At 48.6% G+C, this 27,076-nt stretch overlaps 2 protein-coding genes across 5 annotated transcripts; both read left to right on the top strand.

Moving 5' to 3' along the window:
- The first annotated feature begins 2,336 nt into the window (after positions 1-2,336).
- LOC141954268 (polymeric immunoglobulin receptor-like) lies at positions 2,337-9,307 on the top strand. Its single transcript, XM_074893606.1, has 8 exons — positions 2,337-2,406; positions 3,062-3,403; positions 3,640-3,969; positions 4,067-4,396; positions 5,058-5,265; positions 6,576-6,688; positions 7,362-7,500; positions 9,029-9,307. Exons 1-8 carry the CDS (start codon positions 2,370-2,372, stop codon positions 9,063-9,065), a joined length of 1,536 nt encoding a protein of 511 aa, XP_074749707.1. The 5' UTR covers positions 2,337-2,369; the 3' UTR covers positions 9,066-9,307.
- Positions 9,308-10,658: 1,351 nt separating this feature from the next.
- Positions 10,659-26,490, top strand: PIGR (polymeric immunoglobulin receptor). Of its 4 annotated transcripts, none has more exons than XM_074893825.1 (12): positions 10,659-11,766; positions 18,701-18,796; positions 19,031-19,363; positions 20,035-20,364; positions 20,998-21,321; positions 21,760-22,074; positions 23,005-23,074; positions 23,117-23,221; positions 23,764-23,882; positions 24,195-24,320; positions 24,454-24,512; positions 25,395-26,490. In XM_074893825.1, the coding sequence occupies exons 2-12, from the start codon at positions 18,715-18,717 to the stop codon at positions 25,524-25,526; spliced, it is 1,995 nt and encodes a 664-aa protein (XP_074749926.1). In that variant the 5' UTR covers positions 10,659-11,766; positions 18,701-18,714; the 3' UTR covers positions 25,527-26,490. The 4 variants fall into 4 exon arrangements, with proteins under 4 accessions (XP_074749926.1, XP_074749927.1, XP_074749924.1 ...); XM_074893826.1 differs by having other exon boundaries at positions 10,660-11,766; positions 23,011-23,074; XM_074893823.1 differs by having other exon boundaries at positions 10,660-11,766; positions 23,005-23,221.
- The last annotated feature ends 586 nt before the right edge of the window (positions 26,491-27,076 follow it).

The raw sequence follows: 27,076 nt of genomic DNA, 5'->3' as shown, positions 1-27,076 counted from the left end.
TCGTACCTGCAAATCACACTTCGTTCGACACCAGCGGGTGCTGTGAATGACCCAGGAACGGCAGTTTTAGGGCTGCAGGCTGGATGAGTGGGGCTGGGGCTCAGCTGAAGTTACCCAAGGTAATTGGACTAGATTTTCTCCTGGAAAAAATGAAATCTTCTTAGCAGCTTGAGAGCCCTTCGTGGCAGTGGTGGCAGGCACAGTTCATGCTCTCCAAGGCTCTTTGCCAACACGCTGCTTGTTGCTGCAGGCTGGGAAAGGGAGTGAGTAAAGTGGTTGTGAAGTAATTGCAGGTGATCTTAAAGGACAGCAGCTGGGTGACTGTGTAAGTGTGGCACCCCCCCCTCCTAACGAGGCGAGGAGCTAGTAGCCGTGTCACATCTCTGTTGTTAATAAACTGATGCTGGGGAGAATTTAGCATGTTGATGCCAGCCCAGAATACATCTACTTCGGAAAAAAGCCTCATTCAGATGCCAACCTGAACATCAGCTGGGCCACCACATGATGAAATTTTGGCCTCCAGTTGGCAAGCTGGCAACTGCTTCATTACTTTCAGCATGCCAGGACTTCTGCCCATGTCCCTAGCCCAAAAATGAGGAAAAGAGGGAGTGCGCTGGCTCAGCTGTAGTGGTGTACATCAGAAAAGATTAAATGAGCACAGGGATAATATTTTTCATGATTTCTGGATGTAAATAAGGACTTTCAGCTCTTCCAGTGCATTCTTGTTAGAGCATCCTTCTTGCTTCAAGTCCTCCAGATTGGTGGGCATTAGGGCATTGAATGAAAATCACTGTTCTTCAAGTCACTTGTCCAGCCTCTGTCCAGTTGCAATGAAGAAACCACTGAGACTCTGTTGAAGCCATTGCCCAGTGTCAAGCTATACCGAGCTGGAGTGACTTGAACATCTTCCTCGCTGTTTGCTGAGGACACAGAAAGCTGTTTTGTGCAGGCAGATGTGGTCGGCCAGCCGCGCACAGATACACACACATCTGGGGAAAAAAAAAGGAGGGGAACCTGCCTGAAGAGGATGCTGTGCCAGCTGCACCGCCGCAGCGCTTCAGCCTGCGCTGGAAAGGGAAGAGCATTGCTGCCATCCCGTCCCACGCTGCCCGTCAGCGGAGCAGCCGCCCGGCGCAGAGCTGGACGTTTGCAAGCCCTGAGTTCAGAGCTGGGGGAGATGCTTATCGTCCCCAAGACAGGGCGTGCAGGGCACCGCAAGTGACCGGCGCAACGGCTGAGCCCATCTCCTGCCCCTCTGCAGCACGGAGGGGTGGCCAGCGGGCGAGCAGTGGACTCCCACGGGCATCCAGCCCCGGACACTGCCACCAGCAGTAGCTGGCAGGACTCAGCTTGGCACCGTGACGGGCAGGAATAGGGGCTGAGTGTGGCCTTGAGCCTCTGTCGTTTCCTTGTTCATATTTCCTGAATGCTTTGAAGTGATTCCGATGCACTAACAAGTATGAAATAAACCACGTGATTTGCGCCTACCAAGGTTTTAACTGCAGCGGGGGTTATGCAAATCTCAAACAAGGAATTTTAGTAGAGAGTCTTTAGGACAAAACACCGCAGTGATCAACAGTCAATTTTTAACTCAAACAAGGAAGTCATTCCTATCTGAAATAGAGATACCCAAACACTGTTTCTGTTCAGATCTGAAAATGGATAACAATAGTCTGTACAAAGATAAACTGCAGGGAAGAAAAATAAAAAAGGTAGAAAGAGAATTGGGGCGTGGCAGGAGATGTTTGTGGATGTTAGCATTCCTGAGACCTGCAGCATTTCCTATTGTTTCTTGAGCCGAAAAAAAAAAAAAAAAAGAAGAAAAGAAATGGCTTGATGCCACGGGTCTGCCGACGGCAGGGCAGGCCCAAGTGCCACGTCTCATGGCTGCTGCTGGCTGCCCGGTGCCGGGTCTGAAGCAATCCCTGCCGGTCTGCTGCCTCTCGCTGCCCACACCCCCCTCGAGGGGCACCCGGGCACACTGCGGTGGTGCCGGGGCTCCGGGCTCGGCTGCAGCCCCGCAGCGGGTCCCTCACCAGCCCGACAGGCCCCGGCTTTCGGCTGCCACTGACCTGTCATCACCAGCAGTGCCTTTATCGACCACCCTACCCACACACCAGGGGATTTGACGCAGGAGTGCGAGAGCTGAAAAGCACTATTAGCACTTTTTTTCTCTTTAAAATTCCCTTATCTTTGGGCTAGGACGCAGGCGCTCTGCTCCGAACACCATCAGAGCAATGCGGGGGTTTACCTTGGCAGATCCCAGCCACAATCTCTCTCTTCTGTTTGATAACGCAGACATCAGCAAAATCCCGAATCCAACGTGAGATTTTGGAAGTTTGCCGAGCGAACATTCGTGAAGGCTGGAGATGGTGGTTCTCCTCCTCTTAGCAGCTTTGCTGCAAGGTGAGTCGCCACGAAACCGCTCTGCGGCCACTTACGCTGACGAGAACCGGCAAAGCTGGAACCGGGGACACGGCCACGTCCCTGGCTAAATCCTCACCTGGACACTAGACACCTCCACCTGCAAAATGGAAACTGGTCCAACCCCCTGCCCACTGCGGAGAGCTAGCAAAGGCACGGCAGGAGCTGGGAAGGAGAACCCCAGCTCTTCTTTGCTCGGCACTGCAGCCACCGGTGCCTGTGCAATGCATCTGCAGGGAGAAGAAAGTGCCAGATCAGGCAGAGTTTGCAAATGCCAAAGTTTATTCTTAGATGTTTGCTGTTAACTGCTGCCCTTGACATTTAACTCTGGGCAGGACTGTCAGGGCTGATGGGGGTTTGGGGCATCTTGTAAGGGCCATTGAGGGTTCCTCCATCTGCGCCATGGCACAGGGCAGTGGCTCCATGCCACCGGTTATCCCCAGGTGGATAATGTGGCACTCAAGGACGGTAACACACCACACCCCAAATAAACTCTGAACTTTCTGAGCCAGATGTCCCACTGGTGCCCCTCATAATCATGCCCCTGACTTGAAGGAGCTGTGCTGGTTTTTTGCCAGGTGAGGATCCAGCTGTTTCTGAGTAACCAACAACTTCTGTTTCTTTCTTTCCCCAAAAGAGCCAGTTTCAAGCACCTTGTACGGATCCAGGTTTTTGACAGGTGAGGTTGGAGGATCGGTCACACACCAGTGCTTCTACTCCATCACGCCAGCTAACAAACACGACCGAAAATATTGGTGCAAAATAGCAGGAAACAGAGTTTGCTACACCATCATTTCTACAACCGGCTACACCTCAAAAGACTACGTGGGGCGAGTGTCTCTCGAGGACACTCCCCAGAACGGCACCTTCACAGTGACGATGACAGAGCTGAAGAAGAGCGACGCAGGGACCTACCGATGTGGCATCGGCATCACCAACGGAGACCTGTACGTCACCCTGAACCTGACAGTTTTGGCAGGTAGGATGCTGGCAGGGGAGAGGGGAGGCTCCGCTCCGCCGGCGGCCCGGCTCGCAGGGACAGTCTGGGGACAGATGCTGGAGCATCCACACACAGCAGGCATATCGACTCGTTATTAACCAGATATTTACAACGATGGGGTATAAAAGCACCCAGATTTGGCCAAATCAGCTGTTCATAAATGCCTGGCTGGGGGCTGCGTGCTGGACAGTGCCTGCCGTTCTCTCTCCCTACAGAAGCTGGTGCGTTGGGGCCAACCGAGCTCGTCTGGGGGGAGCTCCATGGCTCTGTCATGGTCCTGTGCCCACCCGGGGACATCCAAGGTGGCGAGAAGAGGTTCTGGTGCAAACTGGGGAGAACTGGCTGCACTCTCATAGCTGACACCAATGGCTACGTGGGAAAGAGTTACCAAGGACGAATCTTTATCACCCCTCAGGAGAGCTCTGGAGCTTTCAAAATCTTGATAAATGACTTAAAAAAGGAAGACTCAGGGCTGTACAGGTGCGGGACGGGAAGGCCTAACGGTCAGGACAGCCCACGGGTGGTGGCTCTGCAGGTGACCACAGGTAGGACGGGGCACTGGGGGCTGCATGTGCTGCACAGGTTCCTCACAGCCCTGGATGAGGAGCACGAAATTCTAACGGAGTCCTCTCCAACCTGCAGCCTCCACCCTTCCCAAGAGACCAAAATTTCTCAGCGGCACAGTCGGAGGGTCGCTGTCCGTGAGGTGCCACTATGATCCCAAGGGGAACTATGAGAAGAAGTACTTGTGCAGGTGGAAGGAGGCTAGCTGCTCGCTGCTCGTGGATGAGGATGGGTTTGTGCACGAGTCCTACGAAGGGCGAATACAAATAGCCAGCAGCGACCAGGAAAATGGGACTTACACGGTGGTGATGAGCCACCTGAGAGAGGAGGATGCAGGGTGGTACTGGTGCGGGGCTAGAAACGGGCACACAGAGCACACGTCTTCCGTGAAGCTGCGCATCCAGAAGGGTAGGTGGTGGGATGGCTCGGAACACAGCAAATTCTTGTTCTTTTTTTAAAATCACTCTTTCCTCTACCTCTTTGTGGGCATGTGAATAGACTCTCCTTTGTACTATGCATAAATATAACATTAAAATTATGATAAATATCAGCTGCATGTTTCACCTTACAATTATTGGCAAGTAACTGAGGTGATGGTAAAGGTTTTCAGAGACAGGCATGTAAGTTGAGCTTTCAGAGAAAATTTAGTTTGTTTGAATTATATTATCAATTATTTATGATGCAAACCCCTAGCATATGACATCCTGATCCTGGCGAGTGCAGCGCAGAGACATGTGCTTTGCTCTGAAGATAAGCTGAAGTTTATCTTGCAGTTTTAGAAACCGCGTCATGTGAATACGCAGATCCATGTAACTGTTCAGCTGGCAAAGACAGAAATAGTGGGGTTAAAATATGAACGTTTGCCAAGTATTAATGGGTTTTCATTAGTAATCCCAAGCTGCTTTCTGTAAGACTCAAAGGAAAATAGAAATGTTTGGGTTTAGTCATATTGTGCTGCATACATTTTCATGCTAAGATGCAAGGTGAAATGTGTAAATCTTTGGAAAATCTATCACGTTGCCTCTGTAAAAAGATGGATATTCAAGCCTCAAAATAATTTCCTCTGTAGAAACCTTCTCTTCACAAGGCCCGGAAACATCCACTCTTGTGAAATCCACTTTATCAAGCCCAGCCACCCACAGCACACCCACGCAGAGGAGCTTCACGGGCCTGATGTACACGGTGGGCACTATCACCGAGATCACCAGCACCCTGCTGCCCACTGACCCCCCCAGCACCTTTGCAACCTCCCCAAGCAAAATCTATCCTCACGAGAGGTAAGTTCATGGCCACGTTTCTCCTTGACGCTAACTTGGTCTTACGACCTGTCTGTCCCGTTTCCCAGGGCTCTACATAGGTTGTGCACAGCTCCCAGGCTGAAAACACCAGTAGGAGACATTAGTAATTAGAAGAGCAGAGGCAAGGTTATCTCATGTCCGTCTGTGACACGTATCTTTGAACTTGTCTCTAAATCTTCTGGTGCTGGTCGCTTCTGTAGATCAGATGCCAGAGTGGAGAGATGCGCTCCTGCCTGTTTTCCTTTGCTCAGCACGGAGACAGGACATTAGGAAACATTAAGCTTAAGCAATAACGCTGGTGAATCAGTAGCTGCTACATACTTCACTGCACGCTTTATCCAAATTATTAGAGGCAACCAGCAACCAGGATAGTGTTTGGGTGCTCTGTGTTGCATAACGAGCTATCTTTGGACAAGGTTAATCAAAAGGCTGTGAGCTATTTTGGCCAGTAATTATTCCATGGTACCTCTCTACAGCAAGCCCTGCGGCTCACCCCAGTGCAAGTGGTTTCCCCAGTGAATTTACCTTCTGTGCTTCCTGTTGCACAGGGCGGCTGCGAGCAGCTCTTACAGCTTTCACCCCAGCTATGGCCAACATCCAGCGCCGTGTGATTTGCATAGTTGGTGCCAATGCATCAGATATTGCAGTGTCAGTCATAACTGAAAATGAACCACAAATCCAGTTCGACATCCTGAGCTGTCCCTCCATGCACCTCAGAGCTTACATCTGCCCCAGTGACCCCCAGCACGAGAAGCACCATCTTCTCCATTCCCAGCCTCCCCCAAGCCATCCAGCCAGAGAGAGGAGGGGAGAGCATGTTATCAGTCACAAATCATGCTCTTGTATAAAGGGTGAGATTTTGCACCATTCCTGGCAAAGCTCTGTCTGCCTGTGGAGCTCTGATAGCATTTATATCATTTTTGCAAGGAGACAGCATGTAGAGACCCTCCAGCAGTATAAGATTCTACAACAACTCACAAAGAAAGAGTATGAACCTTGCTTGTGATTTTGTATGATGAAAATATCTCGTTTTCCTTTTGGAGGGGCTCATTCTGCTGGGAGCATAAATCCCACAAGGCAGAGCTGAGGTAGCTGTAGAAATTTTCCTCATAAGTCAAGCTCCAGATCAAATGATTTAATCTACTTGACTTTGTTGACTACTGTCCTTTGATTTAGTCAGAGTTTCTAACTCCTGTATACTCTTTGGTGTAAAACCAACAGCCTGCATTAAGGTACTTCAGGCATCCCATAGCTAAATCCAATTTAATTCTGATGGTTCATCTTTCCAGCTCATCAGGTGAATCACACCTGCTCCCAGTTCTGTTACCAACCCTCGTTTTACTGATTCTCATCACTATCACTGTTCTCGCCCTGACCAAAATAAAGCTTCAAAAGGAGACGGGTAAGTCGGCCAGGCAACACCTTTTGGGTTGTGGTTGTTGTTTTACAATGGCTTTGCTTGTGATTTCCAAGGGCTGGAGTCTGAAGATTTCCATCTCTGGAGACACGCATCCATTCTGCAGCCAGTGCAGCCTGAAAGTCCAACTGTACTTGCAAGCAGCGTCCTAGAGAAGTTACCTTTATTTTTTTTTTTTTTTTAAATACACTTAAACAAAAAGCAAATGAAGGAAACGGAAATTCTGAAGTCCTGCTGAAAGCAAGGCTGAGCTTTTGTGTATAGAAGATTTACAGCTCTGAGAGTGCTCGGAAATCCTGAAGTATAAAGGGCAGGGACCTGCGCGGTGCGAGCAGCTACGTGCTGGGAAGCTTCTCGGGGCCAAATCCAGCCCGCTTGGTGCAAAGCTGACAAAGATTTGCCCCAGAAATCTTTGTTAATAACTGATTTTCAAAAACACGTGCATATATCTTATTCTAGAACATATTGTGTCCCTAGAGATAAATTTAGGGACAAAAACCTTCAGCGATGACAGCGGTGAGTGGAAATAAATTATTCACAAGCATGAAACTGGGAAACGATGGGCCTAATCCAGTGTCTCTTATGACGTGCTGGTATATTTAACCAGGCATTAGAGGAGGTGTCCCCTCCATTGCATGCATATGGTTTTGTTTTTAAGCAGAAGAAAGAAGCGCCGCAGAAAACCTGGAAGCAGCACCGATGGGGGCTGGTCTGAACCCTGTAAAAGAGCAAATGACGGAGGAAACCCCGAGTCCAGAAAACGCGCACGAATGCAGAACAGACTCTGGCAAATATAGGTGGGTGTTTTCTGGAACTGACACCGCAAGGATAGAGAATGAAGATAGATATTTGATAGAAGAGAATAAAACCAAATTTTAAGCGGAGGATTTGAGGCTTAGTCTAAAATACCGCCACAGGATAGACCCAGGTTTGCAGTCCAGGAATTATGATCCCGCAGTCCAGGATTTATGTTCTGATGCCAAACCATTGCCTCTATTCCTTACTGAGAGGTGTTGGCCCATAGATTTCAAAAGACTTGGATTAAATCCTATATAAGATTTATAAATTTATTATAGGGTTGATTATAATTTTTGCTTACGCTTAGTAAACATGTTATCGCTCTTCCTGCTTGCTTGTTTCAATAAAGTCTGATTACTTATCACCTCTTGCAATATTACCCAGAAGCGATTCTTGCTCACTGTGTTGCAATCATATCATCATATCATTCTTTTTTGTCCTACTTGTGCAGATAATCTCTGTTATCCTTGGAAGATTCAGGATGACCAACTTACGTGTAAGAGTCTTTGTCTTCTGGTAAAATATAAAAACAATGGGCCTGTCTTGGAGTACCAATACTCTTCAGAGAGAAGGTCTTATAGAAAACATCTGAGCAAATATTTTAAAGTATATCAAATTTGTGGAAATTCCTATCAGTGAAATGTACTTTTCTCCATTAAAAAAAAAAAGATCAAACTTTGTAGAATAGTGGTTTGAAAAATCTGGTGATGGCGTTTCATATTCTCATTACAATGCACTTAGATCCGAACTCTCTGATCGTATAAGCAGGTGATAATATTTTAAAGTCAGACAGTTGCAGAAGGAAATAAGAAACTCTGACAATTTGCACCCTCTGGAACAATCTTTCACCTCTGTGCCCAGTTCTGCGTGTTCCCTTGTATTTCTTTTCCTATTTGAAACATCCACTGGCTTGATCAGAAGCAGAAAGCAGATCTATAGACATCATATTTTTAAACTATTTAGAGAACATATTGTAGATACCAAAAGAAGCCTTCTTTCAAAACCGAGGCCATAAAGGTGCAAATATAGAATATTTTGTGGAGTTTAATACAACTTGCTAAAACTACATGAGTTTTATTGCTGCTTGAGAGATTTTGCTTTACAAAAAAAAAAAAAAAGCTGTATGAAGGGCTCTTGCAGTCCAAAATATAAAGAATGGGAAGAAAAAAAAGTGCACACACACCCCCTCAAACTGTGAAAATAAACAATCAGCATTCTGTGAAAAACTTCTAAAAATATGAACATAAATGAGAAGTTAATTGTGCTGTTTGTTTCTAGATGTCTGGTTTGGGGTAAACCCCAGGATAACTCTCCTCTTAAGCTGAGCAGGAGGTGGACTCCAGAAGTCCCCCCCGACCCAGGTTTTTCTAGCTTTCTGTTCTGAGAACTCCCTGAAACAGACCCATTTCAAATATCAAGTTTGGCATAAAAACAGAAACGCCCTTGAAATCACTTGTAAAAATATCACAGAGAAGCAGAGCCAGATCACAGCTTTTCTTCTCTCTTTTTTTTTTTTTTTTTTAACAGCAATCCTATGGGGCAAAAAAAATACTTTTCAAGGTGACTGATGAAGACTTGAGGCAGAACCCCCTTGTGTCAAAGCCCCTTGTACACGAGCTCGGAAGTTTCCCTACGGAAAGCCAAGACAAGGCTCTAAACTGCAAAGCACCCAGCCCCGCTTGCTGCTCGCTGCCCCGCTCAGAAGCCGAGTGTCCCGTGTCGAGAGCCGAACCCCTGCAGGCTGCCCAAACGCCACTTGCGACGTGGTTTGTAGAAAAGAGAATAAAATAATGCATCTGTAACCAAGCTATTTGTGTGCAACCCTGACTGTCTCCTGCAGAGGCAGAGCACCCCGAGGGAAAGGTAAAGCTGGGGAGGGGAGGAAGGACCCTCATGGCTGCAGGTTTGCTCAGTGCTAAGCAAAAAGTGAGCATTTTCTGATTTTTTTAAAAAATCCTTATCTGCCAAGTCACTTTGCAACACATAAACAGCATCTGACTTCAGTCTATGAAAGTCACCCAAATTCTCAAGCGGTATTTTTCCTCCACCTCTTCTGCAGAACTATCCGCAGCTTTAAAATCAGATCGTTTCAGCCCAAACCCAAACAGTAGCTTTGGTTTGTATGCACAGATTGCATGCCATGCTGCAAACTGTGCTTTGGCCCGAAAAAATAGCAAGCTCAGGGTTGTTTATTTTCTGGATGTGCCAAAGTGCTTTGAAACCTGTGACTTGGCAGGAGGACGCTTCCTCCTCTGTTAAGGCAAGTAAATATATTTGCAGGAGACAACGGATGGGTTTTAAACAGAAACCTTAAGGGTGAAGACAGTGGCTTGGTTAAAGAAACTCTTCACCCACCCTGGACTAACTTTTCTTCCCTGAGATGCACGAGCAGTTGCAGGTCCCCAAGGCTGGTTTCTGCTGGGATTTCCTCTGCCCACGGCAATGCCACGTTCCTCCTGCACAACCCTCCGCCCGCCCAGGCTCTTGAAAACACATCTCTGAGCAAACTGCAGGATCGAGACGAGGCGAGTGGGGAAGCCAAGACGCTCACCCAAAGGAGAGGTGCCTTGGAGAGCAGGAGGTATAGGAAAACAAACACACCTGTGTCTTTTGTGGCCAAGCAAACACAACTCTGTGCCCAAGATTAAAAAGTAATGCCAGCAGTGGCCAGAGAAGCAGCACCGGTGGGAAGGACATGGCTTGCAGGGGGATCAGTGTTTGTTCCCATCTAGGAGAGATGGTGACTCTTCTCTCAGTCCAAGAGCCCCACCAGATCACCCTGTGCACACCCAGCAACAGCCTCCCTCACCTCAAAAGCTCCTTCCTCACCATAAAAGCAGCACATTCACGGAAAGAAGGGAGCTCGACACCCTTAGCTAGAGGAAAGGTACTTCTGAGGCTGACTTTAAGATCGGACAAATTTGCTCAACATCCCGACTCCGGGTCAGAATCTCGCTGCTCTCAGGCACGGTAGGGATGCCTGGAATTGCCATCCTGTTTAAGCTCATCAGCTTTCACTGAGAGCAGATGAGAAAAGCTTCATGTGGCCCCCTAGTTAGATGAAATTACTGCTTTTGCATCATTAGTACAAGGTAAAGCAAGTTAATGATTCATCCCACATAGTACAAACAATTTAATCTTCATTAATTTTACTGTCTCTTATGGTTCCATTTCTGGCAACCCCACGCTTCATAGGGAATTTGTATTTAGGCCCCCAGCATGCCTACAGCAGGAGAGCACAGAAATGAGGTTGAAGATGGCAGCAAATCTCCTGTTAATTATTTTTCATTTTAAAGAGCTTAAAGTGTTCTGTACAGACAAGTCCAATCTTTTGCCACCCGGACTCCTGCTCTTCCCACGAGGCTGAGGGGAGGCAGAGGGGTTGGAGAGAGCAGGGAAGGGAGACAGACCTGCTCAACCAGGATGGCCAACCAGGAACTTCTTAGCGACAATGGTTTCCAAGAAATGTGCAACAGCTTAAAAAAAATCACGTGGTTTAGTCCAGCTTTGCCCTACAAAGCTCTTCCACAGTTGGTTGGGGGATTCGTAAGATCAGAAGCCAGGTCAGTCCTGGCAGCGAGGGGCTCTCCTGCCTGGGATGAGGGGAAATGTGGTCACAACTCAAGGGTGATGTTGCAATGCCAGCAAAGAGGAGGGGGCTGGCTGGACCCTTGTGTGACTCAGACCCCATAAAGCTCCCCAGGGTCTCTGTGCCAGCCTTAGGCACCCATCTTCAAACCAAGGAATCACAGCTGCCCGGCTCTCGGGGTCCTGTCGAGGCAGAAGGCCACCTCAAAGGCACCCTGTTCCCAGCAAAACAGACCCCCGCCCACAACCCGAGCCCACACAGCCACCGACTCCTTCCCAAAGGAGGCCGAGGTGCCCTGGGCCACGTCTGGAGCCCACCCTGGGGATGGGCGTTGTGCAAGGGCAGTGTGTAACCAGGAGGTAAAGAACAGTGCGAGCCCTCAAAGTGACAGCAGAGCTGGGATGGGCACTGGCTCCCCTGCTCTCACGTGGGGCCGTGCTCACCTGCCAGAGCTTTTGGATGCTATTCCTTTAAGGCACAACAGGTGGAAATGCAGGGCTAGAGGTACAAGGAGTATTTAAAACAGCCTGGCACTGCCAGAGCCCTTGTCCAGCTGCGACAGGGAGGCAGGACACTCACAGAAGGTCCTGGGGTTGGTCACCGAGACACCAGCGAAACTAGGAGCAGTCAGTCTAAAAGAGAAAGTACAAAACAGTCTGCAGAAGTAACTTGGAGTGTAAGTAATGCTTCTTCATTCTCTTTCTGAAATGCAAAGTCTTTTGTACTACCGCTTTGAGATGGGGAAGGAGAAGAATACAAGTCTGGGGACACTTTTAAGGACTCTTCCTCACACATGTGCCAAGGGAAGCAGCAGTGAACAGGTGGGCAGGTCTTGCTGGTGGGGAGGCTGATTTCTTTTGAAAGAAAGTCAGAAACATAGTATCAAGATTATGATATTCATGTTTTCTTCTCTGCAGGGGATTTTAAATCTTTCCTTTCTGAAAAAAAAAAAAAAAAGGTTATTATCATTACAATATTTGCATTAAGTTTTAACATAGAAAATAACAAATGTTAGTAAATATTACCGTAGCAATCTAAACCATTGCAACTCAGTCTATGGTCATTACAGTCTTTTGAATCACAACGTGGAGATAATCATCAGGATGCAGATTTTGAAATTTAAGATAATTGGTGCGATTATGTCCTAAGCATGCTCTAAAGAGCTATCAAGTTTGTACAGTTAAAAGAAAGATATAGATGCTGAAGCATAAGTGAACAAGATGTACGTGATATCCTAAAACTGAAATAAGAGAAAGCTGGCAGACTCCTTTCACATTTAGACCAACGGGGAAGGGATGGGTTTCTGCACACCTGAATCCTTACTCTGCAAAGGAAACTTTTGTATAGGACTTCTCATACATTTCATTTGAAGTTCAGAAAATACCACTTCCTAATAGCACTGGCACTATCCACCCCATCCAGCAACTGTCACTGCACAGACTGGCTGTACAGTGAGTGCTCTTGGATCATAGTAAGTTCCTGCTCCTTGCAATATGAGGAGTATTAAACTAGAATAATGGTTTATTAGCACTCAAGTTGGTTTCACTTTCCAGACCAAGAGACAAGAAACAAAAAATAAGAAACAAATGAACCGTGACACTCTTGTCTGAAAAGCAGCAAGTTGGTGCACGGGGTATCAAAAACCTTAAAGGAACAGAAAATTAGGTCACAAGTTAGTGTATGGTATATCCGACAGCTTCAAGGAACATAAAATCAGGCCAGCAGCACAATCTCAACAGGAACTGCAGTCACTGCCCTGAGGGCTGTCTGGTTCTTCTTTTTCATTTGTTTTCCAGAATATATTGCTCATATAGGACAGTTTTTAAGCAGCACTTACAAACATTCTTAGCTGGGAGGGTCATAAGTACTGCAGAAATTCCCAAAACCTGCTGATTTCTTAGTAAATCCTGATGATCTTCAATAAGACCTGCCTAGCTGTTTCTGCTCACTGCATCACAAAATTAGCACCTTCTATTTATTCTTTCCATATTGTAAAGGAGGCATTGGTTTGGAACGTGGCATATATCTTTTCTGTATGTGTTTAGGTCAGCTTGATCTTTTATCTTTAAGTTGATTGTTCATTCTTAGCTCCATCAAAATGGGGTGGATTGGTGGCTTTTCCCCATCCCACTACAGCAAATAAAACGCACAGTAAGACCATCTATGTGGTGACCTTGATGAGCAGCATAAACATGTAGATAGCCCCAGTCCTGGACAGGCTGATGCTGTGCCCTTCTAGGCACAGAAGTCTTCGGCACCTCCATAAATCACCCCAGCACCTGTGCCAGTGCTCCTCCTCACCGTACAACCCCTGACGCGGCTGCTCAGCCTTGCCTGTCTCCACAGCAGTTTGCATCCGTACAGCTTCCTCGTGGTGTGAGTGGGTTTTGCTTTAACAGGATTTGAGGGGGGGGGGGAAATACTACCCCATTCTATATGTTATTATTTCTCAAATTTTTGAATAACAGTAAACATCCTACAAAACAGAAGGACTCCTGGGCTAGAACTACAAATGTGACAACTAAATATTCATGTTTCGCTGATCTCATAGTACGGCCTTGACACTGGTCATCGTCAAGAGCACTAGTTAATAGCTAATGGACTGCACCGTGCTGCTCCCTGGCAAGCTGCATTAGGAGTGCAACAGCTTCTCCGAGCTCAACCTTGCAGCTGAGTCAGCAGAATTTGGGAACTGAACTCTGGTGTTTCATACCCAGCCAGAGCAGCTCCTTGCTCAGGTTTCCAGAACTCAGGGGTCAGGTCCTGATCCCTTTCAAATCATTATATGAAGATTTTGTTTCTTAGGACTGACAGAGTCACAAAAGCCCCGTAGAAACCCCGAGAAGGTCTGGTAGCGTGTGATATTTAGAAGAGCTAACCTGGTCAGAGAGCACGTTCTGCTGGAAACCTGAAAGCAGTATTTTCTCACTCACACACACCCTCGGTGGGGGGCTCAGCAGCCCTACCCAAGCTCATGCTCACACACATGGCAACTCAAACTGAGCATGGGAATGGGCAGTCAGGAGAAAGTTAATGTCATTCACCCAGCAATGACTATATCTTCTGTTTTAAAGCACATTTAAACTAAATGTTTTAATTTGTTAGCATTAATCTTGCTAATGATTAGCCTATCCTCTTCTGGCTTTGTACGACGTAATTCTTTGAAATCCCTGTTGCCCTATAGACGCAAACAGCAGCGTACTGCCAACAGCTAGAGCACAGGGAGCCAACCCGCCTGGCAGCGTCCAGGGCAAGACAACACCATTGCCCTGATCCCGGTGACACTGGTGTCCACAGGCCTGGGTTAAGAGTTAAAAGCTCACACACAAACGTGCAAACTCCCATCTGAGTTCAGCTGTAATACTGGTTTTGTGCTCTAAAACCTTCAGAATGTTGGGACAGGGAAGAGAAGGAAGCTGGCAGTTTCGATGATGCAGAATGAAAGTAAATACAGAAAGCTAAGATTTGAGTTGCAGCTAAAAAAAAAAAAAAACAAAGAAAAAGGAGTAGAGCCCCAGCCCACAGCTGGTCACAATCCAAAGAGGACCACTGTCACAACAGGGACTTTGCAAACCCCAGACACACGTTCGTGCAGCTGAAAGCTTTCCCCCACGGCTGCTTCTCTGCAAGCCCACCACAGCGAGAGGAGAGGAGAGAGCTAGAACAATCCCTGCTGCCCCCTTCACCTATCAAAACGTTTTAACCTAACCACAGAGACAGCCCAGCAGCGGGCGAGCTGAAGCCCGAAATTGCCCTGTGTTGCAGAACAGCTTCTCAGAGACACCTTCCTAGTGGGAATAACGGGGTTCCCTCCCTGCTTTCCCTCCTGGCCAGTCCATTGCCCTGCCTTGCAGACAGTTCCTCACCAGGTTTTTAATGCATCAGGTTTAAGACAGCAGCTTCTTTGCCTGCATGGACGCGTGCGGCGCAAATCGTGTGTCCAGGTTTCCCTCAGCCTCCACGATCCCTCCTGCCTGGCAGCTCTGGTGCAGGCAGGAGCTCTGATGGCCACGCAGAGCGGGCTGCAGGCACCGCACAGTGCCACGCACAGCGGCTACCAAGCAAGGTCCTGGTGACCCGTCCTGCTGCAGGCTGGTGGGACCGGGTTCTCCCCAAGGGAGAGGTTTCCAGTGTCCCTCGGTCCGAGGGGACACCGTGGTCCCACGCGCTCGGTCCTTGCTGCTCCGAGAGCGATCAGAAATCCGGCACAGGCACCCAGACACGCGGGTCAGCACCTGCAAGAGGGGGAAGCAGGAGATGTGGACACAAGCAGAGGGGAACCCAACTGAGTCTGAACCAGCCGCATCACGCAGCCCCCAGGCAAAGCGGGGGAGGATCATCACCCGCCTGCAAAGCCAGTGCAGCTGCTCCCATGCGGGGTGACCAAACGCAGCTTCTGCTGGGAGGTTTTGGGAGCACTGCACAAGCCTCGTGCTTCGTGCCAACCACCAGACCCCCACCAGGACTCAGGGGAAGCCCTCAGGACAGTCACGGCATCGCTGCCTAGGGCAGATTTTTGTACCTTTCTCTGAAACAGCTGGTGCTGCCACATACAGAGGGCACATTGTGATACGGTTGTGCGTCTGTATATGAAGCCCAAAATGAAGCCTTGACTCCACTGCCAGCTCCAGGCAAGATTTCACCAGTACAGTAACAAAGGAGCACTATTTTTCCCCTTTCTCTATTCCTGAAAAGCTAGGATAGCCCGGTGAGAAGCTGCAGCTGAGCGGCAGGAGGAGCCCAGGCTGGGCAGAGGCACTTCACACTTTCCAGCACCGGTTCCTCAGCAGGCACCGTCGCTGGGCACACAGCAGGATAAGAGCACTGCAGACCTACCAGCAACTTGCCATAAGTTTGCTTCCCAACTGCTCTGGAGACACCACACGTGGCATTTCCCTCTGGTTTCAAGGCTCTTGACTCTTCTATACCCCCCTGAAAACCTTTGCTGTCCCATCTCCTCTGTCCTTTCAACTCCCCCTCCATCTGCAGAAGTGCGAATACAGATCACTTGCGCAGCCACTTACTTGCACTCCCTTTTGTATGAGCCTTTTCCCTGGAGCTCTGAGGTTTAGACCTTGTGCTCTGACTTAAGCCAGCAAATCCAGCAGCAAACGTTCTTTGAAAGCAAGAAGGAACTAGAACTCTTTTACCAACAGCTTGATGAAATTCTCCTCCAGCATCTCAAACAGTGTTTGCTCGTTGCAGAGTGACCAGCAAAGCTCGTTTGCACCATTTCTGTGGGCTGGGAAGTGTCACTGTCAGTGCAACAGGGCACCGGCAGCGGAGAGGGGGTTTCCAGCCGCCCAGCTCAGTGGATCAGCATGGAAGTGCAGCACCAATTTTTACGTAACTGGTGGCTTGCTCGGACTTGCTATATGTGGGAGTTTTCTCCATTCATTCAGTGAGTGAGGGAAGGTTTTAACAGCATCTGAGAAAACAGGACTAGAGGCAACTCAGAGCTGCAGAGGTTGCAGATGTTGGTCACGCAAGCACGCAGGAACCATTGTTCTTGTGTAGGCACAATCGCACATGTGTCCCCAGAGACAGAGATACAGAAATTCTTTCCTGCACTAACATGCATAAGAAGATCCTGATGCCACCACTCTTGCACACATCTTTCTGGACATAGCTATATCTTTGTTTCAAAAAAGAGGTCTTGGTAACCCTTTGCTCCCTGACAAAACAATATTGTCTAACTCTGAAGTAGCTGATCGCTTTGGGAAGGAATCAGACTAACACATTATTCAAATTTTGCCAAGAAGGGGAAAGCTGAACTGGGAGTGGCAGGGGGTGGAGGGCAGCGAGATGACCATTAGCCAGAGGAACTGCTGTTAACAAGGGGCAAATATCAAGGCCCTTTTTGTGCCATATTGTTTGCTTTCTGCAGAATATGTTATGTTTGTCTTGCTGGCTACTTCTGGGACATGTATGAAAGAGCATTTTTCATGCTCAGTGAGTTAATTATTAGCCATAGACAAGTAGCCACAGAGCAGTTAGAAATCACAATACAAGGAAGAAAGCAAAACAGAACACCTTTCATCTTAACACGGAAATAAAAGCCCTTTTCTTCTACCGGGAATTACCCTTAATAAAATTGTGTCACTTGACGCCCTGAAATCAAAATCCTCTGAATGTTTTATAAAGACTTTCCTTGGCACCCACCATCTTCTCTAGAACTTGGAATAAGCAAGTAGATCAACAGCCATGCTCAGGAGATGTACATTCCCACCGCTGTACTACACAGTGTCCAACAACACACTCGCTTCAGGCTGAAGAAAACAGTTTAGTGAATCAAGACCCTCCGCTTCCTCTGAGCCATCACTCAGTCCAAAACAAGGGGAAGGTCAGAAATATCCATTCTGAAGACTATGGACACATTTCAAGAGACAGTTTGGTTTGGCATTCCCCAATAGCCATCACTGAGTCCTGGCCAAGGGTTCATTTTGGTGCAGTGGGTTTGGGTGGATATACAGGTGGGAAAGTGCTTTATTTGGTTTAAATCTGATCCTTGGAGGGGTGGGGGTGAAGGGTAAATCCCTGCATCTCATTAACTTTGCCAGCAGCTGAGGAAAGAAAAAAAAGTAGAGGTGAAAATATTACCCATTTTCTCTTTTGTGTGTCCTTGAAGAGACCAGGGAAACAAAGAGCGGTAATTAAATACAGGCTTTGGACAGGAACTCTGCTCTATGATGTAAGGAAGAAACGTGGACATAAGGAGGAAATTTTTATGATGAGGGTGGTGAGACACTGCAACATGTTGCCCAGAAAAGTTGTAGATGCCCCATCAGTGGAAGAGTTCAAGGTCAGGTTGGACAGGGCTTTGAGCAGCCTCACATAGTGAAAGATGTCCCTGCCCATGGCAGGAGGGTTGGACTAGATGATCTTCAAATGTCCTTTCCAAACCAAGACATTCAGCGATCCTGTGAGAGCAGATTTTCCTAAAGAGTGGTTTTGGCACCCAGGCTCACAAGTGAACAAGCCTTCTTTTCACAGCATGAACAACATTGGAAGAAAATAGGACCCCAGCTATTAAACTATATTGCATTATCTCCTGGCAAGGGTCAAGCGAGCATTTGAGCTCCGGGTTGCCACCTGAGTCTCATGCCTGTCAGGGCTTTTGGACCAGTTTTGGACTTCAGCCTTGTTCTGACTTAGAAGTGTAAAACCAGATACCACTTCTGCGTTTCAATCAAGTCTTTTCTGGTTTGGCCAAAATCACTTTTACGCTGTGCACACCACGGCTGTTGCCTGCCCAAGGGACACTGTCCCTGGAGCACTCTGCTCTGATGGACACTTTGGTGGCTTGCAGGCATTACGTTAACCGAGTTTGTCATAAGAACAACTCCCCTCATCTTATAGAAGAGAAGATTGGGGTGTTGGGATGAGCCCCACGGGCAGTCACGATGCCATGCAGCAACACAGGCAAGAACAGAGTTATCAGCGTCCTCTTTCCCATTCAATTGCTTGGCAGAAGGGATTACATACCGTATTTCTCTCTAGTCCAAGTAGCCATAACGCTTGTATCCTCCAGGCACGAGGATTATTAGATGACTTGATCAGTTAAGCATTTTGCAAGTGTGATTATTCACCAACTTCTATGCCTTTTCCAGGGAATGCAAAAAAAATGACCTTACTAGCCTTCATCTTCCTGTTCACCTTCCTCCCAGCTGAAGCTGAGAGCAGCAGACACCCCCTCAAGGCATCAAGTAAGTGTAACCTGGCTGGGGGACAGGTCTTGAGGGTGGCCTAAGACCAGAGGTGACATTACTAAGGGGGGAGCGGGGTTCAGCGAGTCTGTGCCCCAGCGGTGCCCATCACAGCCGTGGGACCTTATGCTGCTGCACAGCCCCGGGTCCGCACTCGCCCCGCTACACCCGACCTGCTCCACCATCGGGTTGTGTAGCACAGCTGTTTACAGCCAACATGTTTTCTTCTTGCAGTGTCAAGCCCTGTGTTCGGCCCACGGCAGGTGTACGGCCTGCTCAACGGGTCGGTTACCGTGAAATGCTTCTACCCTCCCACCAGCGTGAACAGGCACGACAGGAAGTATTGGTGCAGGGAATCGGCCAGGGGCTGCACAACCATTGTCTCCACCAGCGGCTACACTGCTCCAGGCTACCAGGGCAGAGTCTCCATCACCGACTACCCACAGGCAGAAAACTTCCAGATTATCATCTCTGAGCTCACAATGGCAGACGCGGGCACCTACCAGTGCGGTGTCGGTGTCAATAGCAAAGGGCTCTGCCACAAAGTCAGTCTGGATGTTTCTAAAGGTAATTACAGTCTCAGAGCTTCTTAAAGTATTATTTTCTTCTACTGTCTTCCCCCCTTTTTAATCAGTCTCCACAGATAGTCTCAGTTTCTAAGAGCTCAAGACGCTCCATGCTTTCAGGAAACCAGCAGTTTTCATTTCCCCCTGTGCTCTTACAGAATGTATTTTTTGACCAAAAATCCAGCATAAAAATCAGATTAAACCAGCCTCATCTTAAAGTCACAAACATTGCTTAGAAACTGCTGACATCTCTCAGCCACTAAAATTTAGGGAGATGCAGTCTGAGGGCAGAACTGCCCCCCAGCCCACAGCTGAGGCGGTGTGAGCCAAGCCTGGGCACAAGTCCATGGGAGCACGGCGTGCAGGATGGCACCACGCTGCTGGGCAAGGCCCAGGGCGCAGAGCACGGTGCAAACTCCTGGCATGGCCCCTGGCAGGAAGGCTCTGGGAGAAACCCCCCTACAGAGCAGGCAGTGACAGAGCAGAGACCCCAGTCTTGAAAGGTGTGACAGGCATGGGATACAGTTGAGTAGGTCATGCTCTGATCAGGAGTGGCACCTGATCATATAATATAGCAAAGTAGTCAGAAACCCTATGCTAAAAAAAAGCCTTCAGAGGTAGAGGGGAGTTGCACACAGTTACCAGCACTGACTGGTGTCTCTGTACACACAGGCCCACACGTGCCCGAGGGAGCTGAGCTCTTCTACGTGAAGCTGCACAGCACTTTGACCATGTCCTGCAGCTTTGGGCCAGACTACGCGAGCGTAAGGAAGTTCTTGTGCAAGATGGAGAAGGACGGCTGCCAGAACGTCATCGATAGTTATGGGAATATTGCTAAGGATTACACAGGGCGAGTTCTGATGAGCAGTGAGGAGACTCCAGGCTCATTCAGCATCGTGATAACTCAGATGGGCTGGAAAGACTCTGGCTTGTACCTGTGCGGGGTCGGCTTCTATGGGGAGGACGGAGAAACGAAGGAACTGGACGTGCATGTCTATGAGGGTAAGTAAGCTATTCCAGTGGTTTTTCCCTTCCTCTCTGCTTCTCTTAGAAGCATCACTACCAGTCTCACTTTATTTAACAAGAACTTTAATTTCCTTTTGCAGAGTGCTATTATCCTGTCCTCTCACCTAGATACTTCTTTCTGTTCATTTAGCTATCTGTGATGTACTAAACCATCACTAATACAGCTTATATCAAGACTTAACTTTCCCAGCAGTGACTATCTATCTTCCCCAGTCTGGCTAGCCCAAAACTCCAGAGGACAAATTCTGCCTACAAGTTTGAGACAAGCAAACTGTCTCTTCAAGTCTTAATTCCTTCCATCTCAAAATGACAGATGTAGAAAGGAAAAGACCTGCCCTTCCCCTAGCAGAGGGAGCAAAACTTTGAAATGTCAGTACACAACGACAGCAACCACCCAGTGAATTTGGGGAAAAGAAAGGCCTGACAGACCCTTTAGGGTCAGTTCCTAGCAGTGCCAGGACAGTCTCCTGCCATCTGCACCCCTGAGCTTCACCTAGTCTTGCTTTGGCCAAACCAGCTTTTTTTTGATCTGATATTTATTCTCTGGGGAGAGCGACACATGGGCAACAGTTTTACATTTACAGCTGCTCATTTCATTTCTATCTCCAGAGTCAAAAGTTCCTCAAGCGAAGCCCATAATAACTGGAGTAAAAGGAAGTTCAGCAACTTTTGAATGCCACTATAACCCTCTACAAAGGTCCTCGGGGAGGTACTGGTGCAAGTGGAGACAGAGCGGGTGTGCTCGGATCATAGACACCTCCGGGTATGTGTCGTACGCGTATGAAGGAAGAGTGGCCATATTTGACAGCCCAGAAAACATGACGATGACCGTCATCCTGAACCAGCTGAGCGACAAAGACAACGGCTATTACTGGTGCATGACAGACGAGCAGAAGGAGCAGGAATCATCGACTGAGCTGAAGATCATAGACGGTACGAGTTTGCAAGTTGGCAGTTCTCTGCCTGCTCAGTAGGTATAAAACAACCTCCTAAGCACCACAAGGGAACAGATGCAGCTTTTTGGGAAGAGATGTGAGGTTCAACTCTGAAGTTTTATCTCCTAAGGTTAAACATTGTGCCAATCACCCAACACCCCGCTAGCTTTAAAATGGAAACACAAGGTTTCAGTTTTATGGGAAAGTGTTCACAGAAGTTTCTGATGCAAGTATTGCTTAAGCCTGGGGGAAAAAAAACAGTTTTCACCCAGAGATGCATATACAGCATCCTTAACATTATTTTAGCAATGTAAGGAGCACTTTCCCTCAAAGATACATCTGCTTCACCATGTCTAGCAGCACCACTACCTGTTGACTACTGTTCCCACCACTGAAAGCACTAACACCAGCCTTGGTGTTCTATTTGCCCTTGCAGGACAACCTGGGCTGACGGGAAAGAAGGAAGTGGAGGCCCAAGTGGGTTCACGGGTCGATTTAACTTGCTACTATCCATGCAAGTATTACTCCTACCAGAAGTACTGGTGCAAGTGGAACAACACCGGCTGCAGCGTCTTGCCTGCTTCTGACCAAAGGCAGCCGGGGCCAGGCGTTACCTGTGACAGGGACAACAAGACGGTCATCCTAAGCTTTGACCCGGTGGAAAAGACAAACGAAGGGTGGTACTGGTGTGGAGTGAAGCGCAACGGCGTCTACGGGGAAACCATGGCAGTGCAGCTGAGCGTGACTGCAGGTGAGCTCCAAGGCAGAGGAGGGCAGGGGTTCTCCTGCTCCCCAGGGCTGCAAATCATCCGGCCTTCTGCTGAGAAGGAGTCCTCTCTCCCCATAGCCACTAGGCTGCAGCACCTCAAAACAGAAGTGCTCTCATCCAGGCAGCCTCCCAGAGTAGGTGCCAAGATCACCGATTTTGCTTGTCATAGATGTTTTCATCCACTCGTTGGTTTTTGCCTCCTGGTCATAAAAAACCCCACCAATCTGAAAGTCCCTTCCTTCCACACCATTTTTCCTTTAACCCTGTCCTTACTAATTATTGCTGTTGTAATTTGTAACATCATCTAATTTAAGCAACATGTGACACCTCTCAGGTGAAGGACTGCATCAAGTTCAGAGACACATCTTGCTCCAGGGAGCTTTTTATCTTAATAAACAGGAAAACAGCAGGGAGTGGGAAAGGAAGGGCTATCACCACCAGCAAGGGGCTTAGTCTCAGCTTTGGCGCAGTGTTATGGAATTAAGATTTTTTTCTCAGGAGAAATACTGTTAGAAGCAGAGAAAAGGTATAGGACTAGATATCCCACAGGCAACCATCCTAAGTGTATGACGATTAAAGTGAAAACAGAGAGAAACAGCCTCATTTCGTTGCCTTTGGTGGGCAAAAAGCTAGAAAAAAACCAAACCAAGTACTCAAAGTTTGTTCTGGAAATACTAGAGGCAGTACTTAGAAATGCAAGACTTTTTCAAAAGTATATAGGCGGAACGCGCACACTTGAGATTTTTGCAATAAATTATTTGGAATGAGATTGTTTCAGATCTCTAAACCCCGTTCTAAAGAGCCTCTCGCGTACAGCCAAAACCCACTGCAGGTCCACAGCCACCAACTAGTTTCTGTGCCACCATCTCCGTGCTGCTGCTCAGGCGATTAACCACCCTTCTTCCCTGGGAGCTGTAGGGAGCCGGGCCGACCACAGCCTGAAGATCCTGGACGTTGAGCCCCCGAGTCGCGCTGAGGAGCCGCCCAGCCATGCCAAGGAGCCCCCAAGCCGCGCTGAGGAGCCCCCCAGCCATGCCAAGGAGCCCCCAAGCCGCGCTGAGGGAGGTTTTATTGCCCAAGGAAGAGCCTACAGTGACGCTGGAGTGGGAGGCGCAGCTGCCTCAGAAAGGTTAGTTCCCTCTAAGCTCTGTCATTTATTATTTTCATGAAGTTTGTGTTAACCCGTTATTGGTACTGTGTTTGCACACTGCGTGTGTGGTTTAGCAACAACAAAAAAATTTCTTGTTCCTAAAGAACTTAGCTCAAAACTTCAGAGGAAAAGAAGCAAAAAAAGTTACAGCAAAAGGCAAGATATCTTGAAATTAATCTCTAACTCAAGAAAATACAGTTCCAGAAGGGAACAACTGTAGATACCAGGTATAGAAAAACTAATTGAAAATAGTTCTGTCAAGATTAGAGATCTTTCCTTCACACATTTATAACCAAGCTGCTGAGGTAGCTGCTTTGGCACAACCTCTGTCCTATTTTGTTTATTTTATTATATGTGCTAGGATACAGTTTGTTAATTGGATTGCATCATGCCCACTCAGATTTACCATCCTATACAGATTTTAGACTGCTGGACAGTCACATACATTATTCAGTCTTGAATAATTAAAAAAAAAAAAAAGTGTTTCACAGCTTAGTGACATATCTTTCCCCCCATTCCAGCTCTGATCAAAACCATGGCTCCAGCACACTTACTTTAGCCTTGAGCCTTGCTGGTGCAGCACTCCTGGTCCTCGTGACAGCTTTTGCTGTTTATAAATATCGGCAGCTGAAGAGATCTGGTGAGTCCCTGCCTTTTCTAGTCTCTCAACAAACGTCAGCAATATTAAGTCGAAGGCGATACCTCGCGTGTGCCGCTGTCTCTGCTGGGCTGGGCTGCTCCCCTGTACCCCACCATGCAACGGGCAGACAGGGGACTCTGCTTCTCCCCCCAACCCATCCATACGGCCCCAACACCCAGTGTACAGGGTGCCTGGGCCGAGACAGAGACCAACCCCTCTGTGGGCTTTGCACAGTGGAGGTGGTTCAGATGCCGATGCGTTTGCACCGACTCCGAGCGAGCATGCAGGTATTTATCTCCTTCCTCTTCACAGACCTGGTGTCCGTCGGGAGCTACAGGACAAACATCAGCATGTCGGACTTCGAGAGCGTGAAGGGGTACAGTGCAAGCAATAACGCCTGCGTGAAGGAGAGCCAGGAGACCGAGATAGGAGGGGAAGGTAGGTTGCTGACTCCATCCCCAGCCCTGGGGTGAGGGGTGCCATGGGGGGGTTCAGAAGAACCCCACAAAAGCCACAGCCTGCCCACCAAGGGCCCCCACACCCTAACACCTCCCTTTTTCTCTCCCTGCAGAGTTCACCACCACTACAGCCACCCCGGAAAGCGCTGCCGAGACAAAGAAGGCAAAAAGGGTAAGAAAAGGCAGGAGAGATCCCACTGACCTGGGAGACATCACCACAGCCTTCTGCCAGAGGAGCTGCTGTCTCCCAGGGGCCTTATTTATACCCAGGTGCTCTCCATCTTACCTGGATCTGGTCATCTGCTGCAGATCAGCCTCTGTTAGGGGACCTTAACCCTTTCCCGACCCCATGTTTTAGCAGACACAATAGTAGCAGTCACCTTGCTTCAAACAGTGCACAGTCAGCCCCAGGTAGCATCAGGAAGGTTGGGGTGGGGTTGTTACCATAAGTATGAAACACTGGGATAAGCAGATGGCCAGAAGCCAGAGCACATCCCACCTCCCAGCCTTCCCCCCACCCTGGGCAGTGGTTTGGGGGACAGGGGTAGGCATTGAAAGGGCTGTGACTTGCTCCTGTGGCCCCAGCAAGCCCCTTCTTTGCCCTGCCTCCCCCCTGCCTCCCCTCCCCTTGGCTAAGAGCATGGTGGAGTGGCACCACTCTGCAGGAACTGAAGGTGCCAGATGCAAGCCCTTCTTTTTAAAAGGCCCTAACCAAAGGCTGTATGTAGGTGTTGTAAGGGTCAAGAGCTGAACTGGAGCAATAAAGGAAACTATCAGGAAACCAGCAAAACCTAGCAGCTTTAGGACAGGTGAGCTGGGTGCCAACACACGGGGACAGGCATGTCACGAAGTCCCAAACCCACAAACATTTGGGGTCTCCCTGGGGCTGAGCAAAGGCGTGATGTTTTCACATCGGCACTGCTGGATCGTCCCACTCATCCCGTCTGCCCATATCATCCCAAGAAGCTCACAGCCCACGTAACCCTGCCCCTTCCCCTGCCTCGTGCTGCTGCCCGACCCCGGCTACCTGACGGTGTCCTCCTGTCCTTCCCAGAGCTCCAAGGAGGATGCTGACCTCGCCTACTCCACCTTCCTCCTCACCTCCAGCAGCATCGCGCAGGCCGGCACTGAGGGGGCCAGCGCGGCCCCGGACGCCTCCTCCCCGAGCTGGGGGGGCCAGATCTGAAGGCAAGGGACCGAGAGGCAGCAGCGACAGGGACCGGCTCTACCCTGAGGATCAGAGCAAGCAGCACTGTTTATTGCTACCACAATTTGCTATAGCTTGACCTTTCTTTGCTTAAATTCAGCTTCGAGCGGTGATTTAGGAGGAATCGTTTGATGCCAAACGAGGTGGCTGGGCTGGAGGCACCGGTTTGAGGGAGCAGGTCGGACTGGGAAACCGCAGGAGCTCGAGTGGCTTAGCCCACCGATGGCCCCAGTCCCACCAGTGCCTTTCCAACACAGTGTGCTCCCAAAGGCCAGAAGGCGTATTTTTAAAAAAATCTCATTTTCTTTTAAAGGCAGCTGGAAAACCCTCTAGAACAACATCTCGTGCTTTTGATTCCAATCTCTCTCATCCAGAGGGCAGTACCTGCAGACCAGAGATGGTCTGAAGTGTTTTTATGCACAAGCAATAAAGAAAACCACTGGCTTTCAGCAGACCAGGGGGACTCACAGTCCGTGGGAGGGCACGGGGAGAGCGCACCCAGAGAGGCACAGTAAGGGTGCATTTGGGGGAGGGGGTTCTCCTCCTTTTACTGCAGCAATTACGGCATCTGGTGTTGCAAACGGCACAGGACGGTAGAAGGAACCCACAATTAATGGAGATAAACAGGAAATGTTTTGAGTAATGTTTTGCATAAGAATTTTCACCAACAGCAGGAGTCGATCACAGCATGACAATTAGTACGACAACCTCTTAGCAGCCTATATAGCTGATCAGGCAACAGGCACCGTTGTCCACTGGTGCTGTATCCATTTACACAGCACAGACCAAATTCCCCAGAGCAGCTGAACCAACAATCTCCCCTTTCTGACTTGGAGTCGGAACAACTAAACCCAATCTGTGCTCCTCTGCCACGGAGCCACCCGCTGAGGGTGGCCTTGAAAACCCACCCTTTGCTTAATAAACCTGAGCCACACATCAATGACACATTTTCCCTGGCTGACTTCATGTTTATCCAGGCGGAAACGAGGATGACTGTAATTAAATGGTGTCTCTTGGTCTTATTTTCAAGAGTGGATGACTAAACAGAGAAAAGCAATTTATTGATGCATGTATTTCCAAGCAGCAGCATGACACTGCCGTCAGTGAGATGCGGGTGCGGAAAGGTGAATACCCCACAGATAAAGCAATGTAGGCAGCAGCAATGATAAAGAAGTGACAAAGCAGAGAAGCAATTTTCCCTGAATACCAGGAATGGGATGGGCTGGTGCCTGCCTGGCAAAGAGAAGGGCTACAGAGGTGTCTGACAGGGCCAGGGCTCTTCAGGAGAGAAGGGACAGAAACTGCACAGACAAATTCAAATTCCTGGGCCTGTGCTGGTTACGTGCAGCTCTGATAGCAAGCCATAAAATATAAAGGATGAGGAGCATCACCCTGGCTATCATCTGACCTGACGCTGTTGCAGTAACACCACAAGTACATTTCTGTTTTAGTAAAATATGAACTACACTTTAAAATGAAAACAGTACAGAAGCTCAGCAAGGTACCAGGCAAAGGCTGTTTGCGTTGCT

Source organism: Strix uralensis, chromosome 24 (genome assembly GCF_047716275.1).
Source record: "Strix uralensis isolate ZFMK-TIS-50842 chromosome 24, bStrUra1, whole genome shotgun sequence".
In the NCBI taxonomy this organism is placed as follows: domain Eukaryota; kingdom Metazoa; phylum Chordata; class Aves; order Strigiformes; family Strigidae; genus Strix; species Strix uralensis.
This window is presented reverse-complemented; position numbering and strand designations above follow the sequence as displayed.

Bases quoted from the DNA above. Each gene is read 5' to 3' on its own strand.
- LOC141954268 (XM_074893606.1), top strand. From the start codon at position 2,370: ATGGTGGTTCTCCTCCTCTTAGCAGCTTTGCTGCAAG. The intron at 2,407-3,061 runs GTGAGTCGCCAC...TTTCCCCAAAAG, and splicing joins CTTAGCAGCTTTGCTGCAAG to AGCCAGTTTCAAGCACCTTG. The intron at 3,404-3,639 runs GTAGGATGCTGG...CTCTCCCTACAG, and splicing joins GAACCTGACAGTTTTGGCAG to AAGCTGGTGCGTTGGGGCCA.
- PIGR (XM_074893823.1), top strand. From the start codon at position 18,715: ATGACCTTACTAGCCTTCATCTTCCTGTTCACCTTCCTCCCAGCTGAA. The intron at 19,364-20,034 runs GTAATTACAGTC...CTGTACACACAG, and splicing joins CAGTCTGGATGTTTCTAAAG to GCCCACACGTGCCCGAGGGA. The intron at 23,883-24,194 runs GTGAGTCCCTGC...TCCTCTTCACAG, and splicing joins TCGGCAGCTGAAGAGATCTG to ACCTGGTGTCCGTCGGGAGC.